General features: G+C 40.7%; 1 protein-coding gene across 23 annotated transcripts in view; it reads left to right on the forward strand.

Annotated features, from left to right (window-relative positions):
• THRB (thyroid hormone receptor beta) overlaps positions 1-17,249 on the forward strand; it is a 162,622-nt gene that overhangs the window by 135,901 nt on the left and 9,472 nt on the right. For all 23 annotated transcript variants that reach the window (XM_085538383.1, XM_085538384.1, XM_085538381.1 and 20 more), the window contains 4 exons: positions 4,721-4,821; positions 10,089-10,236; positions 12,044-12,249; positions 15,304-15,450. In XM_085538383.1, coding sequence (XP_085394509.1) covers positions 4,721-4,821; positions 10,089-10,236; positions 12,044-12,249; positions 15,304-15,450 — 602 coding nt within the window. The remainder of the gene's footprint in view (positions 1-4,720; positions 4,822-10,088; positions 10,237-12,043; positions 12,250-15,303; positions 15,451-17,249) is intronic.

Here is a 17,249-nt window from a genome sequence, read left to right on the forward strand (position 1 = left end):
GTCTTAAAACACAAGTGTTCTGCAATTGCAAAAATGGCTTTCCCTGCTTGAAAGGAATAAGCCTTTGAAGGATCAGGAGCAAGCCAGATAGCATCTGGTTTATAAACACTTTTTGTTGGTGTCAATCTCACGTATCCCTGTTGGACAGTCAATCACAGTTTGATCCCAGTTTGATTCCTAAGTTCATATTGAGTATACATGCAGAGAGTTGAAGTGGGAAGTCTGTGCAACAGTTCTTCAACAAAATTGACGTTTGCTTTTTGCTTTTCTCAAAATATGCTTGTCTAATATGTACAGCATACAAAGAAAAAATGCATTACTGTTTTTCAGGGGTTGTTTTCATTTAAATAGCCTTTCTTTGGCTTGCTGCAGGTGGGCAGGAATAGCCATGCATTGTCTCTTTTGAGTCCTACCAATATGTTACACTGTGCATTGAGGTGTCACTCCTACAGATGAGAATGTAGGCATACAGTGTTAAAGGTACAGACTGTGTTGGATAACTGGATAGGTTAGCAGGTCTTCATCTGCCCTTACATTTGTAGAACGTTTTCCTGCAGAAGGAAATTGTTTCTTGCCATACCAGTACAGGGAGTGTTACAGGCTACAACTGCAATTTTAAAGTTACCGCAGATCGCCATCAAAACTCAGCGGATTATACAACATACTCAACATTCTCTTCCAGGATAGGGGCAGCTGGTCCTGTTGAGCATTTAGCCTTGCCAAGAAGGTAAGATTGGGCAGGCTGGTAGGCCAAAGTCTGGAAAGCAAAGGAGCTGCCTTAGGCTGTAGAAGAAACCGTAGACAAGACAGATCAAAGTTGTTCATAGTTGATCTCCATTCAAAGCAAAGATCAACAGTGAACAGTGATGTCAAGTCAATCTCAGTGCTTAACTTTGAGGATCAAACTGGGTGTACCAAATGAAAATCCAAACACAGCATAGTATTTTAGAACCACAGAATGGCTTGGATTGGAAAGGAACTTAAAGCCCAACCAGTTCCAGCCCCTGCTGTGAGCAGGGCTGCCACCCACCAGATCAGGCTGCCCAGGGCCCCATCCAACCTGACCTTGAGCACCACCAGGGGTGGAGCATCCACAGCTTCTCTGAGTAGCCTGTGCTAGGGCCTCACTACTCTCACAGTAAACAGTGTATTGCTAATATTTTACCTAAGTCTACCCTGTTTCAGTTTACAGCCATTTCCCTTCGTCCTATCTCTACAGACAACAAGTCCATGTCCTTCTTAAGGCTTGGAAGACAAGGGAACAAAATTGGTTGTTACTGTACAGTTCAGTGATATCAGCATTGCTCTTGAATGATTCTTTTAGCTAATTGCTATCTACTCAGGAACTGCAAATACTAGGTATCATTTACAGTGGATGTTACAGTTTGCAAGAGCTTATTTTCCCTTATCCCTCCTGGTGTGGTCTGCTTGTCTGAAGCATCAATCTTTTTAAAGAAAAAATAAGAAGGTGCTTATTGAGTACTTTTATTGCCAGTGATTTCTTGGGATGAAGCTTTTCTTTCCATGTTCCTGTTCCCCTCTGAGTCAGTGAAAGAGGGCAGGGTATGTGTTTTTCATGTGACACAGGGACAATCCTGTAGAAGTGTTGAACAGTTCTACTTCAGTTACTTAATACTGCTGATGAAAGAACAATTAGGAATGTGCTTACATATAGGGATTCCATTTTTAATTTCTAACTTGGAGTGCCTGTAGAGGATTTCTTTCCAGCCAGAATGAGGACTGTTTCCTGAGCAGGATAAAGTCCTGAAACTCCAAGAAGAGGATGGACATCACTGGTCACATGTGCAGGCTGCTGGATATATTTAAGGAAGCAGTTTACACAAGTCATCTCCTGCTATTCCAATAGAACAAAGCTGCCATTACATGAGCAGTGCTAACCAGATTATATGCTTAATGAAATATCAAGGCATTTAATTTAGAAGGAAGCAAAAGCTGGCGATGCTGAATTTTAGAGGGCATAACCTATGATAAACTAAGTCTGCCTTTTATGAATAGCAGTTACTAGAAGTCATTAACTGTGACAAAAAATTTGGTACAAAATCCCATATCCTTTTGCTGACCCTGCTTCCTCCTGTGTCAGCTGCATGCAGTGTGTGTTGTGTGAGCAAAAGGGGGGCAGGACGGGGATAATAGCCTCTGCTAATCCTCCACTGGCATAATGTCCGTTAGCAGTCATGATGTAAATTAGAACCGAAACCCTGCTGTCTCTCTTCCCTCAAGGTCAGGAACCAGATCCATGTGTCCACCAGTCTTTACTCAAGTTTATAATATAGAAATATAACCTAAATGTGAGTCTAGTATTTTGCCATACTGTAGACAGATATGGTACCTCGGAAGATCTCTCTGCTTGTTCCCCAGTCTCCCTTCAGATTCCAGTAGGAGTATTAGTAAATCGGTCATGGAGGCACCTGTGTTCTGTTTCCCAGTGTTACCTAAGAGGTGTATTTATTTCCTGTAATTTTAAGTTCTTATAATTATGCTCAAAAATATAATGTAGGCATTACAATTACTTCCTGCTTTGTTTCATCCTCCTTTCTCCAGATGAGCCCTGGAAAGTTCATTTAATTTAAGCTGAATTAATTTCAAGTATTTCCTGTCTGATGAGGGCTTTCCTTTCTGGAGAACCTGTAGCAAGTGTAGTCCTACAAAAGCACTCTCCTTTAAGCCGCCTGTTACTGAGCTTATTCTCTGGGTTTTAGTCACAGGAAGATGACGGCCATTCCCCTGGCAGCATCCTCTGACAGCCTGCTGGTGCTTGAGTCCTTGTGCTGGTTGGTCTCCCTGCGAGTCCCCAAGCTGCACCAAGCTGTGCCAATGGCAGGGCAGCAAACTTTGAGCCTGGTTTAATGTGTCACAGCGAGGCAATGGAACGGATAATGTCACAGTCAGCAGCATCCAAAGGGCTGTCCCACACTGTACTTATAAATTGCACTCAGCTAGTTTGTAGATGATGCAAGGCTGGGAAGGATGGCTGATGCCCTAGGTGGGTGTGCTGCCATTCAGAGGCTGTAGAAATGACTGAGAAATCTGTTGAGGTCCATCAAAAGGACATAGAAGTTCCTCCACCTGTAGAAGAATAAATACATCAATAAAGGCTGGATGCCTGATGGCTAGGAGGGGATTTGCAGAAAAGTACTTGGGAATTCCTGGTGGGCAACAAACTGAATGTGAGCCAGAAGAATGCCCTTGAGGTAAGGAAGACCAGCAACATCTTAGTCTCAGTTAGGAGCGTCATCACCAGCAGGATGAGGGAGGTGAACCTCCCCTCTGCTCTACACTGCTGAGGTGTACTTGCATTGCTGGGATCGAGTCTGTACTCAGAGAGGTGGGACAGATGTGGACAGTGTGGGACAAGTCCAGTGAAAGGACACAAAGGTGGAGAAAAGGCTGGAGAGTCTGACATAAGAGGAGAGACTGGGAGTGCTGGGACTGGTTGGCCTGGAACAGAGAACGTTCACTGGAATCCTAGCCATGTGTAAAAATGCTTGACAGGGCTGAGTGAATAAGAGAATCTTATTTTACTGTGAGGGCACAGATTGCTAGCAGGAGTTATGGAGTCTCCATCCATAGGGGCAGTCAGAACCCAACCAGACATGACCCTGACCCATGGTGTCCCTGGTGGACCAGGAGATCTCTAGAGGTGCCTTCCAGCCTCAGCCTCTCGGTCATTCTCTGAAGTACTTACTGTACCTCAAGAATTGTAAAGGGTTAATAGCTGCCCTTCCTCTCTCCTCTCAAAATGAATCTTAGACCTTTGTGTACAGAGAAAAAATATGTACCATAATTCAATTGAATCATAAATTATGGGAACACGAACTTTGAAAGCTTTGTATTTTACTACATTTGAAAGTTCTCTTTGGCTCAGAATTACATTGGTTGTCATCAGAACTGTTCTGGGTTTTTGTTGTTGTTTTTTACATAAGAGCAAAAATATGTTTATATTGTCAAAACAAATGGTGTAGTGAGAAAGAACCAAGCATTCCTGACAGTTTTTTGTAGTAGAAATATTTGATTTCACTCATTAGGTGTCTGATGAACCACTTCAGAAGAGAAAATGTCATTCTCACACATATATGTACACACACACATATTTGAATGCCCACGTATTTTGCCCTAAATTTAAGCTATATTAAATGCAACAGTGGAACACACCCAGGTAAGGTATGATCAATGCAGCTTTTGTGATCTCTTGTTGGTACTTCTCAACCACATCTTCAGAGCTGTTTTGAAACAAATGCACTGTCAGTAAATATTCCTTACTAGCATGTCCCAGAGTCACTTTGCAACTTGGCATCTTATCTCAGAGTACAAGCACATCAGTTTTTTCTCTGAAACAGAAAAGTGAAATGGACTGTATGTTTTGCTGTTATTTAATTTTTCATGTCAAAGCCAGTGCTATAAAAATAAATGTATTTCTTTTTCTGAGCTATTATTTCCTTTCAGTAGAAAGCAGTCATGTTGTGCCTGTTCCCTCGTGACCAGCTAGTGTTGAAACAATCTGAAAAGTAAAAGATGTAGCATACAATGTTTAAATACTTCTGTGATATTGTTAGCGTGAGCTTTTTATTCAGGAAATCCAGAGAGTTGAGAAGTGTGAGGCTAGTAGACAATATTTGCAGTGAATCTGAATACAGTATTTTTATATCAAATGTATCATTTTATATAGAGTTTACATGCCACATCCTCTTTTTCTTTTCAGGGTATATACCCAGCTACTTAGACAAGGATGAGCTATGTGTAGTATGTGGGGACAAAGCCACTGGATATCATTATCGCTGCATCACTTGTGAAGGTTGCAAGGTAAATGGCATAGTGGGAAAGTGGGAATCAGAAAAAGCTCTCGAGCTTCTCCATTTATACAGACTTCCTGAACTGTACTATCAAATAAAACAAAGACAGATTAGAAGCAAATAAGAACATCCAGTTCTGATGATAAGCCATATCTGGCTGTGCTGCTGATCTACATATACATAAGGGAACATAGTTGATTTTTGCAGTGTTTGCTTCTGAAAAGAAGACAGGGAATTTCGATCTTTTGTTTTTAACTGTTAGCTTTTTCAGTCCCTTTTTAATGTTTTTTTCTGACCGTGTTCTCAGCCAGTGTACATCAGCATCCTCCCAAGAACTTCAATGAAACTCTTTATGCAATAGATGAGATTCTGCCTATGGCCATGACGAGTCTGTGGTGATTAACAGTGTTCCAGTGTATCTCATTATCACTGCAAAGAACAAAAACCAAAAATCTTTTCCACATGCTCATACAGCAGTAACATCCATCACTTCAGGAAGCATCAACACAAAGTTAAAACAGATTTAATTCTTTTTTTTTTATTTCTTTAACTTAACCATATTAAAATATGGTTTCAGTCTTTTTCATCTCTAAAGCTACATGAAAAATGGAAAAAAAAAAATTGCTTTGGGCAAGTAAATGAAAAGCATAAATGAATAACACGATCAGGCACATTTTGCGTGATTTCACTGCCATAAATTTGCCTGTGTGGCTTGAGATCCTGTAAGAAAGCTATTCTTTCCTGCAGAAAAAGAAATGTTTTTCTAAACAAATAGAACCACACATGTCATGCACTAGTGTCATGGGACTGAACCACAAAAGTCATATTTCGTTAGTTTCCAAAGTCAGGAATATTTGAATATGAAATGTTGGATTTGTGTTGGTATTAGATCCCCACATCACAGTAACAGTATTGAAGTAATTCCTTCTGTTGCACAGCATTGCACTTTCATACACTGATGAGATGTGCAAAGACTTAAATATCCTGTGTGTAGGAGGTTTGTAGTAATATTCATCACAGTTTTATACACATACATATTTATTAAAAAATATTTATATGTGAGAAAAATTGTGGAACCAAACAAGTGATTTTTACACATTTACATCACATATACCAGATAATAACAACACATGAAACTCAGTAATATAGCTTAATTCAGATACAATGACAAGTAAGCAATAGTGTGGCATTATGAAATAGCTTCTGCTCCCAGCTGAACAGTAGTATTTCTTGCCGTATTTCCTGCTTAGATTTTTTTTTGTTGTTGTTATTCTAATAGAAGTATTTATTATTTATGCCCCCCAGCTATTGTAAAATATAGTATAACAGATCTACTTATATCTTCTGATGTACAATTTAAAATAATGCTTTTACGCACAAAGAACCAAGTTGACAATCTGCAACAAGAAATTAATTTTTTTCTCCCAACTTACAGAAAGCTTCCAGACTGTATTTTCTGTTATTTTTGCAAAGTTATTAACTGTACAAGATGATTTGACAGCTCTTTTGTGTGGACAATTTCTACTCACATTCTGGAGGATCTGCATAAGTATTTTGAGTTGTATGAATTATTATTAGCAAAGTTGCGTGTAATCAGTTCTCAAAAATTTGGCATTTACTGATTGCTTCCACTGGAAACTAATTTTGTATTTTGTAACTGGTATGGCTGAGCATGAATCTGCTGGTCAAACTGAGGGATAAGAAGGAAATGAATGAGCAATGGAAGTAGGAATATGTGGTCTGGGAAGAATACATGCATGTAATCTGGTCATACAGAGACTGGATCAGGAAAACAAAGGCATAGTTGGAACTGAAACTGGCTAGGGATGTGAAAAATTAGAAGAGGTACATTGGTTGACAGAAATAGACCAAGGACAGGCCAGGACTCCCCTCTGATAAATGAGAAGGGTAAACTGCTAACAACAGACATGGAGAAAGCAGAGGTACTCAGCAAGTTCTTTGACTCAGGCTTCATTGGCAGTCAGGCTTTCCACTTCTCTCAAGTCCCTGAGCCTCTAGGCAAGGTTAGGGTAGAAAAATCCATCCCTCTGTAATCAAAGAGCAATATCAAGACCACCTGATGAGACTGAATGTCTGTGGGGCCTGGTGACATTTATCCCAGAGGCTTGAAGGAACTAGGCCACTCTCCATCATATCTGAAAAGTCATGGCTCTCATGTAAAGCCTCGGGAATGGAAAAAGAGAGACATATCTCCAATTTTTAAGAAAAGAAGAAAGGAAGACCCAGGGAACAGCAAGCCAATGAGCCTCACATCTGTTCCTGAGAATATCAATGAACAGATTCTCCTGGAAGAGATGTTAAGACACATGCAAGAAGAAGAGATTATCTGAGACAGCCAGCACAGCTTCACTAAAGCCAGATCATGTCTGTCCAATCTGGTGGCCTTCTAGAATGAGGAGACAGCATCAGTAGATAAAGAAAAAGTGATTGATGTCATCCACCTGGACTTCTGCAAGGCGTTTGATACAGTCCCACATCACATTCATATCTCTAAATTGGAAAGGTATGGATTTGAAGGGTGGACTATTCACTTGATAAGGAATTGGTTGTATGGTTGTAGCCAGGGGTCTGTGTCAACAGATCTGTGTCCAGGTAGAGTCCAAAGACAAGTGGTATCCCCTGTGGATCTGTCTTGGGAACAATAATCTTCAGCATCTTTGTCAGTGACCTGGGTAGTGGAATTGAGTGCACCTTCTGCAAGTCTTCAGCACATTGAAAGCTGTGTGGTGCAGTAAATATAACAGAAGGAAGGGATGCCATCCAAAGGAGCCTGGACAGGCTTGAGAAGTGGGCACTTGCATCAGTGCAATCCCAGATATGTGTACAAGCTGGAAGAACTCATTAAGAGCAGCCCTGAAGAGGCCTTGGGGGTTCTGATTGTTGAAAAACTGAATATGAGCTGAACGTATGTGCTTGCAGTCTGCATGGCCAACAATATCCTGGGCTGCATCAAAAAAGGGGAAGCCAGCAAAAAAGTTGATTCCCTCCTCTACTGTGCCCTCTTGAGATTCCATCTGGAATACTGCATCCAGGCTTACCCCCAACATGAGAAAGACATGTAGTAGTTGGAACAGTTGCAGGGGAGAGCCATGAAGGTGATTAAAGAACTAGAGCACCACTCCTGTGGAGCTGGGGAAGTTCGGGAAGCTGAACTTCTTATTCAGTCTGGAGAGAAGGTATCTCTGGGGAGACCAAATAGCTGCCTTCTAGTTCTTGATGGGAGCATACAAACAGAAAGGAACCCGCTGTCTCATATTGATAGAAACATGGGGAATGGGTTTAAACTGAAAAAAGAGAAGATGTAGATATCAGTGGAAATTTTTTTTTTAACACGGCTGGTAGTGAGGCACTGGAAGAGGTTGCCTCAAAAGGTTGTGGATACCTCATTCCTGGATGAGTTCAAGACCAAGTTGGATGGGGCCCCAGCCACCTATCCAGTAGGTGACAACTCTGCCCAAGGCAGGGTGACAGATGCTAGGCAGTCTTTAAGGTCTTCTCCAACCCAAGCCAATCTATGATTCTATTACTTAAACATAAATAAATTCTGATGTCACTGAAATATTTCTCCAAGTTGGACCCACTGATCTATTACTAAAATGTAAAGGAATTTAGGAAAGTAGATAAAATGTACAATAAAATATGTTTTCTTTTACTGGTAATGCTCTACACAGGGTAGAGAGTAGATCCAAGTCCAGCTGGGAGGATGAGAATTCAAGATCCAGACTCCACATAAGAACATCTTACCATTGACTTCCTGGATTTTGACTCAACCCCACAGATACCACTCTTATAAATACTCATATCCATGCTTTATGCTGCTCAGTTTGAGATATTAGGTCTTTTTTTATGAAGGAAGAAAGAATTCTACCCTTAGCTCAAGGTGGTTTCTGTAAGATAAAATTCTAATGAGAATGTGCTTCACTGTATTTGAAGGTGTTGGGAGATCAAGCTGAAATGCAGATTTATCTGTATGTCTTAATTAAATGTTCTGTGTTGAAATATATCACTGCTGTAAGATTTTACACTGTGTTATTTAATATGATTAAAAAGAGACTTCTTGCTTAGTGAAGTGAAAAGATGTTCAGTAACTAAAATCCAAGCTGAAGAGAGTGTATGTTAGATAAAATCCCATCTCACTTGAACTTTACCATTGTTTTCAATGAAACCAAAGCTATTCACTGTGGCCCCAGTCAACAGGACTGGTATCTCAGCGTGTTCTTTCTGTCAAGGTAGTTCCAAACTGTGTTGCTAAGTGTAGGCAGTCTTAAACAGTGGTGGTAAGTGAAGTAAATTTCTGCCCTTATCAATCTGTCTGGTTCATACTGTGTTGCTCTTGGGAACTTCATCCAGCACTTGCCAAAGTCTGTGAGAGAACTCATGTCGAAATTTATATCAGGATTAGGTCTACAGTGTTGGGAGAGAAGCTGTATCTGATTTCTTTACGTAAGGCCAGGGTGTGTGGTGTGCTCAAATCTGAGACTTCAGTGGAGCTACAGTACTTGGTGTGAGCTGAGGATCTGACCTCCTGTCAACTGCAATTGGCTGTATGTATATTATTGTAGGTAGATAGAATATACATAGAGAGCTCTTTGTTGGTGATGTTTGTTTTGAATATAGATGCTTATGGGAAATAGGAATTCCTTTTCTCAGAAATGCATATTTTTTCAGAATTATGGATCCATTATTTAGGGCCCAACTGAGAAGTTGAGTGAATTGTGTTTGACTGCAGAATTCATAGTCTTGCCCAGATTTGATTGGTTGGTTATTTCACTTTAGAGGAAGGGCACGAGTAAAACTGCTCATTCTTTGCCCTCTACTTACACTTAGTTATACGCCACCATTTTTGCCCTTAGCAGAGGCTGTCCTTTAATTAAGAGTACACATATGCCTCCCTTTGAAATCACTGTAATTTAAAAAGGGGCTCAAAATAAACTCTAGTTCCAATCAACAATAAAATTTATGCATGGAAATGCAGGACTTGAAGAAAACACGTAATCAGTATCTTTTTCCTCAAGACAGCTTTCCTTACGCTTTTACCTATCTCAGGGGTCTGTATGTTTTAATTTTTAAGGAGGAAATGTTTCTTGAATCTGAGAAAATGCCATAATCTATAAGTCTGTTTTGTTCTCTTTGAGAGTTTAATGGAGTATTTTATGCTGCTTACTTAGGTACGTTTCTACCAAACCAAATTGGCCACCAATTTGAAAAAAATACGCAGTAGTTCTGTTTCCCAATGTATTTATTTATCGCACTTAGGGATTTTTCAGAAGAACCATTCAGAAAAACCTCCATCCAACCTATTCCTGTAAATATGAAGGAAAATGTGTGATAGACAAAGTAACAAGAAATCAGTGCCAGGAATGTCGCTTCAAAAAATGTATCTTTGTTGGCATGGCAACAGATTGTAAGTATATTTTTCTCTTTTTCTTCATTTTCTCTCTCTCTCTTTTTTTTTTAATATGTATTTATTTGCTTAAAGTACGTTGGTTGGTGAAGATTGTTAAAAAAGAATGGAACTGACAGCGTCTTTTGTTTTTAACCATTTGTTCTGGAGAATTATGCTCATTGCATCAACCCACTTCTGAACGCTGTAATATTTTGTTTACGCTTTACCAAGCTGCACCTTCTCCTGGCCTTTCTGGACTGAGTAACAATAGGAATGTTAACTCTTAGGAGGAAAGGAGGGAGGAATGCATCTGGATGGACACTTTGCTTGGAAAAAAAAACAACATCTTGTTTAGAAAATTCTGGAGGATGTGAAACTGAATGCCGTTGTATGAGTCATCCTGCAGTTGTTTGTTTTATTTTTAGCCCTGAAGAAGTTATCTGCAAATAATTTGACTCTCATTCTAAAGAGCTAGAACATATGGCTGTAAGATTAACCCTTAGGGATCTTCTTTTCCTGCCACTGCACAGGGATTTACACCAATAACTTCAATTAGTGCAATGAGAGGAACTCATGTAAATCCCCCTGTGCATTGATGTTAATGGTTGTTGCCATTGTAATCCTCTGCAAATAAATAAATAAATAAAGACCAAAACCAAAACCAGACCCAATCAGGAAAATAAAAATATTCCAACTTAGCATTTTTCACTTGCAATGTAACGTGTGGCATTTTGTGTATAAAATGAAACAGAAGAAGTGAAACAGTTTCATTAAAGGCAGATGGTACTTAAAGAGAGGGAATGGAATGACTCTGGATCATCAGTTCAAATCCAGCCCACGCTGATGCATCAGGCAATACTGAGCATCAGCCATTTAGGAGCTGCACAGAATGAGAAGTTTGTCTGAGTCTGATTCTGACCAGCAGTTGCACTTTATGGTACCATAAAGTGGTGTCTGTAGAATGCACATACAGGTGTGTCAGAGGAGCTGTCACTGAGACTGGAAGACAAGCCAGCTATTTCCAGACATCAGTACAGACTGAGGAATGAATATATTCAGGGCAACACTGCAGAGAAAGACTTGGAGATTCTGGTGGATGAAAAATTGGGTGTGAACTGGTAGTGTGTGCATGCAGCCCAGAAAGCCAGACGTATCCTGGGTTGCATCAGGAGAGGGATGGCCAGCAGAGGGAGGGGATTGTCTTTCACTGCTCTGCCCCCGTGAGGCCCCATCTGGAGTACTGCATTGAGGCCTGGGGCCCCCAGTGCAGGGAAGACACTGAGCCTTTGGAACACGTCTAGAGAAGGGTCACTAAGATGATCAGAGGGCTGGAGCACCTCTTATGGAAGAAGGTTGAGGGAGCTGGTCTTGTTCAGTCTGGAGAAAATAAGGTTCCCAGGAGACCTCATTGTGGTCTTCCAGTACTTAAAAGGAGCTTATAAACAGAAGGGAGACCAACTTTTTATGAGGGATATTGACTTCAAACCAAAAGAGATTTAGAATGAATATAAGGAATAAGTTCTTCAGTGGGAGAGTGGTGAAGCCTTGACACAGACTGCACAGAGAAACTGTGGATGCCTCATCTGTGGAGGCTTTCAAGGCCAGGTTGGATGGGGACCTGGGCAGACTGAGCTGGTGGGTGGCAGCCCTGCCCACGGCAGTGTGGTGCACTAGATGATCTTTAAAATCCCTTCCAACCCAAACCATTCTATGATTGGTTAAGGTGTTGGTAATCAATTAGTACATCTGGTATAGATAGGAAAGACCAAAGTTCAGACAATTTCAATAACTTCCTGCCGTTTTTGTATGCTCTTATCCTTGCTAGTGGTGTTGGATGACAGCAAGCGGCTGGCAAAGAGGAAGCTGATAGAAGAAAATCGAGAGAAGAGGCGTCGGGAGGAGCTGCAGAAAACAATTGGTCACAAGCCTGAACCAACAGATGAGGAATGGGAGCTGATCAAAATTGTCACTGAAGCACATGTGGCCACCAATGCACAAGGAAGCCACTGGAAGCAGAAAAGGAAATTTCTGGTAGGGGCTGCAGACATTCACACTGCTCTTGAAGTCAAGTTCCTTCATTTCTTCTGAAGTCCCTGCCCAGCATTGCAACCACTGGTGTATGTGCCAGTGTTTTGATTTATATGAAAAATTGATGATTGTTGATTCTTGGCTGATTCTCAATATTTGATCAGACCGGGTATTTAACAGATAAATAGCTTTCTGATGAGTTAAGGCTTACCTAGCTGGGTATTTTTAATGTTCTTTGGTAAGAAAAAGTGGGGAAAAATGACTCTCTCCTGTTTAACAGCAATATCCATCTATGATGTATAATACATCTTTTATTTATTTATGATACGTAGTATTCGTTGTCTTTTTAGGGACTAGCATACAAAGTATGTTAAATGTTGAAAACAATAACAAATTTCAATTGGAAGCTGACATTTTTAATTAATAACTCGTACTTCTTGTTTCCTTGTTCCAAAGGGGAAACATTAATTAAATTTGACTAGAAAAAATAAATTTAAATGAAAGCAGGACGGTATTTGAACTGTAGTATTGCAGGTTTGCAAATCGTGAATTTCCAGAGCATTGCTAAGGAAAATGCGTGGTGATTTGTGATGCTTAAGCTTAGGAAAAAGAATGTGTGGGGTTGTTTTCTTTATTTTCCTAACTCAGTTTTTAAGGAAAATCTGTGCAGAATATGGGATGTTTAGGCAGCACAGAAGAGGTATTATAGACTACATGTCAGGAATTCACAGGCATGCTTAACAGTCTGTATATAGCAAATCAAATAGAAAATATCCATTTTTTTTTCAAGCGTAGGCTCCTACTGCCTAATCCACCATAGAAATCATGACCCCCTGTTAAATGGCTAAGATAAGTTTTGGATTCAAGCAGCTTATCCCTTTTATAAAGTTCTGTTAATTCTAGTAGCAATTTCTATACGAATGGCCACACATTCACAGTAGTGTGCAGTCAAGAACACGCAACCAGTGGCTGCTGGCAAGAAGCAAAAGAGAAATTTCCAGTTTTCCCGCAAAGCAAGGTTTGCTGCATTTCTTTTTAACAGGCCAAGAAACTGAAACTGTAACATCAGCTGTGCTAGCATATTTGATTACTCAGTACTATTTGATTTTGGTGTCACTTGCTTTAGAGTAAAAAGGGGGGCATGAGGTGATGTGAGGACAAGACTACTGGGAAAGGAGTCAGATAGGGCAAAGGCAGGGGTGGCAGCTGTAACGGGCAGCTCAGAAGCCAGCTGTGATTTCCTCAGCTGGTTCCTAGACCAGGTCAAACTGCTCTCAGCGCTCTAGGGCCTCCTTGCTTTTTTTCAGGGCTCACGTGTGAAGCCCTACAGTTTCAAGGTAAGTGTAGGGAGCTCACTGACACCTTGCAGTGAGCACAGAAGGGAAAGTCCAGGATGGCCTGACAACTTCAGGCCGAGGGCTTTGAAAGCTCCATGCCAGAAGCTGTTGGAGAGCAAGAGAAGCTGACTGCATGCCCCAGCAGCAGGGGGTCGGCCCTGTGGCAGCTGAGGCTGATTTTTCAATAGTGGGAGCTCCCTGGAGGTCTGGATGGTTTTTCCCTATTGAGGTGAGATAGGTGGCAAGGGCTTTCCAGCAGCTTGCCTTTCTGGAGTGTGTTGGTTTTAGCTAGTCATCCTGAATTCTTCTGGCTTTCCCATGGCAATTCTGTGTTCTCTCTTTTTGTAGCTAGCACACGCACTGTTATGTGTGGCTTTTGCTTTGGGTCTTCGTGCTTGGAAGCGATGAAGATTGTTTATCATGAGCACACAGACAATGTGGTTTAGTTTCCCAAGATTCAGGGATGGGGAGGGTCAGCCTAAAACTGGGATTATTTCAGCTTTTTAGCAGGAGGAACTCCTAGATAATTGAGCCCAGTCCTCTTCATTGTTCTTCTACAATTGGTGCTTGTTTTATTAGCTCACTGCTGAGTTTTTTCATAAAAGAAGTTAGGTTTGGATTCAGATTGGTGACAAAGATAGGGAAGGCACTTCTCTGATGTGTTGCTTTAAAAAAATATTGAACACAAGTTTTCATTATCAACAGCAGTTTCAGCACCTCTCCTGTTTAAGTGCCCTTACATGAATGTCATGAAATCCATCACTTTAAAAGGCATTCTTCTCTGAGTCTTACCCAGTTTTTAACTGTCTAACATGAACAAAATGGAATTCCTGCATACTGTTTGGCAGGTATTTTATAGCTGCAAAGCTGCACTTAGCAAACAGAGGAACAGCTTTGATATGTCTCTTTTAAAAACACACGGTAACATTGACAAACTGTCATAGAATCAGGTGAGCCAGTTGAAATGCAGTTGGAATAAAAAATACTCGTTGTGTATATTGATCATACCTATTACATTCTGTGTTCCTGTAGAAAGCTTGAAAATTGGATTTTTTTTCTCACTTGGAGAAGCCTTGATTTGAAATCACACAGAAGGTGATTTTCAACAAGAATTTTACCCAGACAAGCTCGAATTCTAGTCATTTTATCCAGACAAGCTTTGTGTTTGCTTGTTCTTAGTCATCTGTTGTTTTAGCCTTGCTTTGGAAACAGGCCTTGGCAATTGTCTGGAGCTCAGTGATACCAGGAAATCTGCTCTGGGGAGGATTTCAGAACTTGGAGTGGGTTAAATTGCCTTGTACTGCAAAGCTCTGAGAATATTCTGGGGGTAGTGAGTCACCTCAGCTCCCTTTGCTTTTAGACCAGCCTGGGAGTTCTCATCACTGTAAGAAGCAAGATCAGGCCTATATTTTTAACCAAAAAATACCCCACATGAGCCACACCCACAAAGTATACGGAAGGAGGCACAAGGAAGAGACTACTTGTGCCTCTAATGCAGCTGTCCACACAGCACGGATAGTGGTGCACCAGACCCTCATTTCTGTGTGCGATCTTCTCTTTCACAGAATTCACTTTTTGTGGCATAATGGATCATCACTTAAAAGCAGATAGTATCGTTATCGTTTGTGATTGTAGCGTGAGCCAAACAGAATTTGTTAGAATGTCAAACGCTCTCTGTAAGATAGATTGTTCCTTCAAATATCTTTGTTTATATCCTTAGCCAGAAGATATTGGGCAAGCACCAATAGTCAATGCCCCAGAAGGGGGGAAAGTGGATTTAGAAGCCTTCAGCCAGTTTACAAAAATTATCACACCAGCGATTACAAGAGTGGTGGATTTTGCCAAAAAGTTGCCTATGTTTTGTGAGGTAAGACAAACTCCTTGCGTTTCTCATTTACTAAGCTGTGGTTATGCTGTATTCAAAATTCTGGCAAAGAACTGTAAAAAGAAGAATCATACAAAAAAAAAACACCAAAAATCACTGTGTTTAAAATCAGAAAAAACTGGATTAGAATCATTGGTATTTTTATGACTTCTCTTTATCCCATGACAGCCAGACTCCTGATTTTGTTCATCTGGAACTCATCACAATTCACTAGAGACCTGAAAGTGGCTTCAGAGGTAGCCTTGAGCAGAGCAATGAACAAAAAGAGACCATCTAAAGTTATATGTTATATGCTTAATCAGATATTTTAGCACAGGCTTCTTTCTGCACTTCCCAGCTCCTTGACAGGTGTACTGTTGTGGAGTTGGATCTGTGCAGTAATAAATGCTCCAAATTCAGGAATGCATCCCTACCCAGGAGTGACACTTGCTTCATTGTTTTCCCTAGGCATGTTTTTCCTTAATAGGAGGGAGTGCATAAAATAATACGGTGTCATTCCAGGTAGGTATTCACATGTAAAATATACTCTAAATAGACTGAAATAAGCTTGGATGCACATTAAGAGTAGAGAGGCTGTAGGCTGATTTCATTTACAGCAAAGCCACATTTTTATTGGAGGAGCAGAAGCAATGGCTGATGATTTTTTTTTTTTTCCCCAGATTAAAAAACATTATCGTAACTGCAGCCTGAATATAACTGAAATAGTATCTCAGATTTAATAATTTTAATAATTTTAAGTCTTGTGGGTCCCTTAATATCCACAATCGTTGGAGTTTTAATTCAGATTTATTCTTAATCCAGCTGTGGAAGGATACCTGAATTCCTTCCCACACTGCAGAGAAGCACCTGCTTCTGCTGGAGTGTGACTATGTTTGGGGAGTTCAGTGGGCTCCCGAGGACGAGGACTGTTTTTCCCTCTTACACACAGTCAGCCAGGAAAGATGTCTAAGTAGTGTTTTCCTCTTCTGTGGTTGACAGCTTTTCTTTAAGGTCATTCAAGGAGAGTTATGTCAGCTAATGGTCTTAGCATCCCTTAGCATCTACAGAGCAAAAAGTGGTAAATATCAATAGTTGCCGTAGTGTAAATAGCTTTCTCTGGCTAACCTTAACATTGGCTCCACCAGAGCATGAAATAGTGACCAAGCATGAGGACTTTAAAGTACAAGGAACGTATCCATAGATCAGGAAGCCCCTGCAGCATCCAATGTCTGAGGGAAACTGTCTCTTCTGATTTGGTGTTTGTTGGTGGGAAGTTGCACTGGCATAACAAGGTAGTCTTTTCAATTTAGAAGGCTTTGCCAGTCACACATAGACTGCAGTGCCCATCTGACATCTTCTACCCCTCCTGGCTACCGTGGGCCCACTTGTGTCAGAGCTGAACAGGAAGCATGGCTGAAGAAGTCAAGGAGTTGTTTGGCATCACCTCTGTAGGCTGCACAGTTCAGCTCGGATAGGCTTTGTTTACAGCTGAACCGCTGTGTAAACCTGACACCCGTACACAGCAAGGTTTGACAGCAGAGAAGGACAACTCATTGTGAATGGAAAGGGATAGGACAGCTGTCCTGAGTTGTCATACAGTTCCCACTGCAGCATAAAGAAAATGACAAATGTTTGCTCTTTTTTCAGAGGGCACTGTCTTGTTAACTTTGTTTCATACATCTGTTTTCTAATCCATATATTTTTCTTAGAAGGAATACTGTGCGGGCTGTGTTTATAAGAAAAATAAAAAGCCTCCTTTCTCCCACGGGACCTACACAGCATTCAGATATGATCTCAATTCT

Source organism: Coturnix japonica, chromosome 2 (assembly GCF_054131305.1).
Source record: "Coturnix japonica strain WE chromosome 2, WE-NBRP24, whole genome shotgun sequence".
Classification (NCBI taxonomy): Eukaryota; Metazoa; Chordata; class Aves; order Galliformes; family Phasianidae; genus Coturnix; species Coturnix japonica.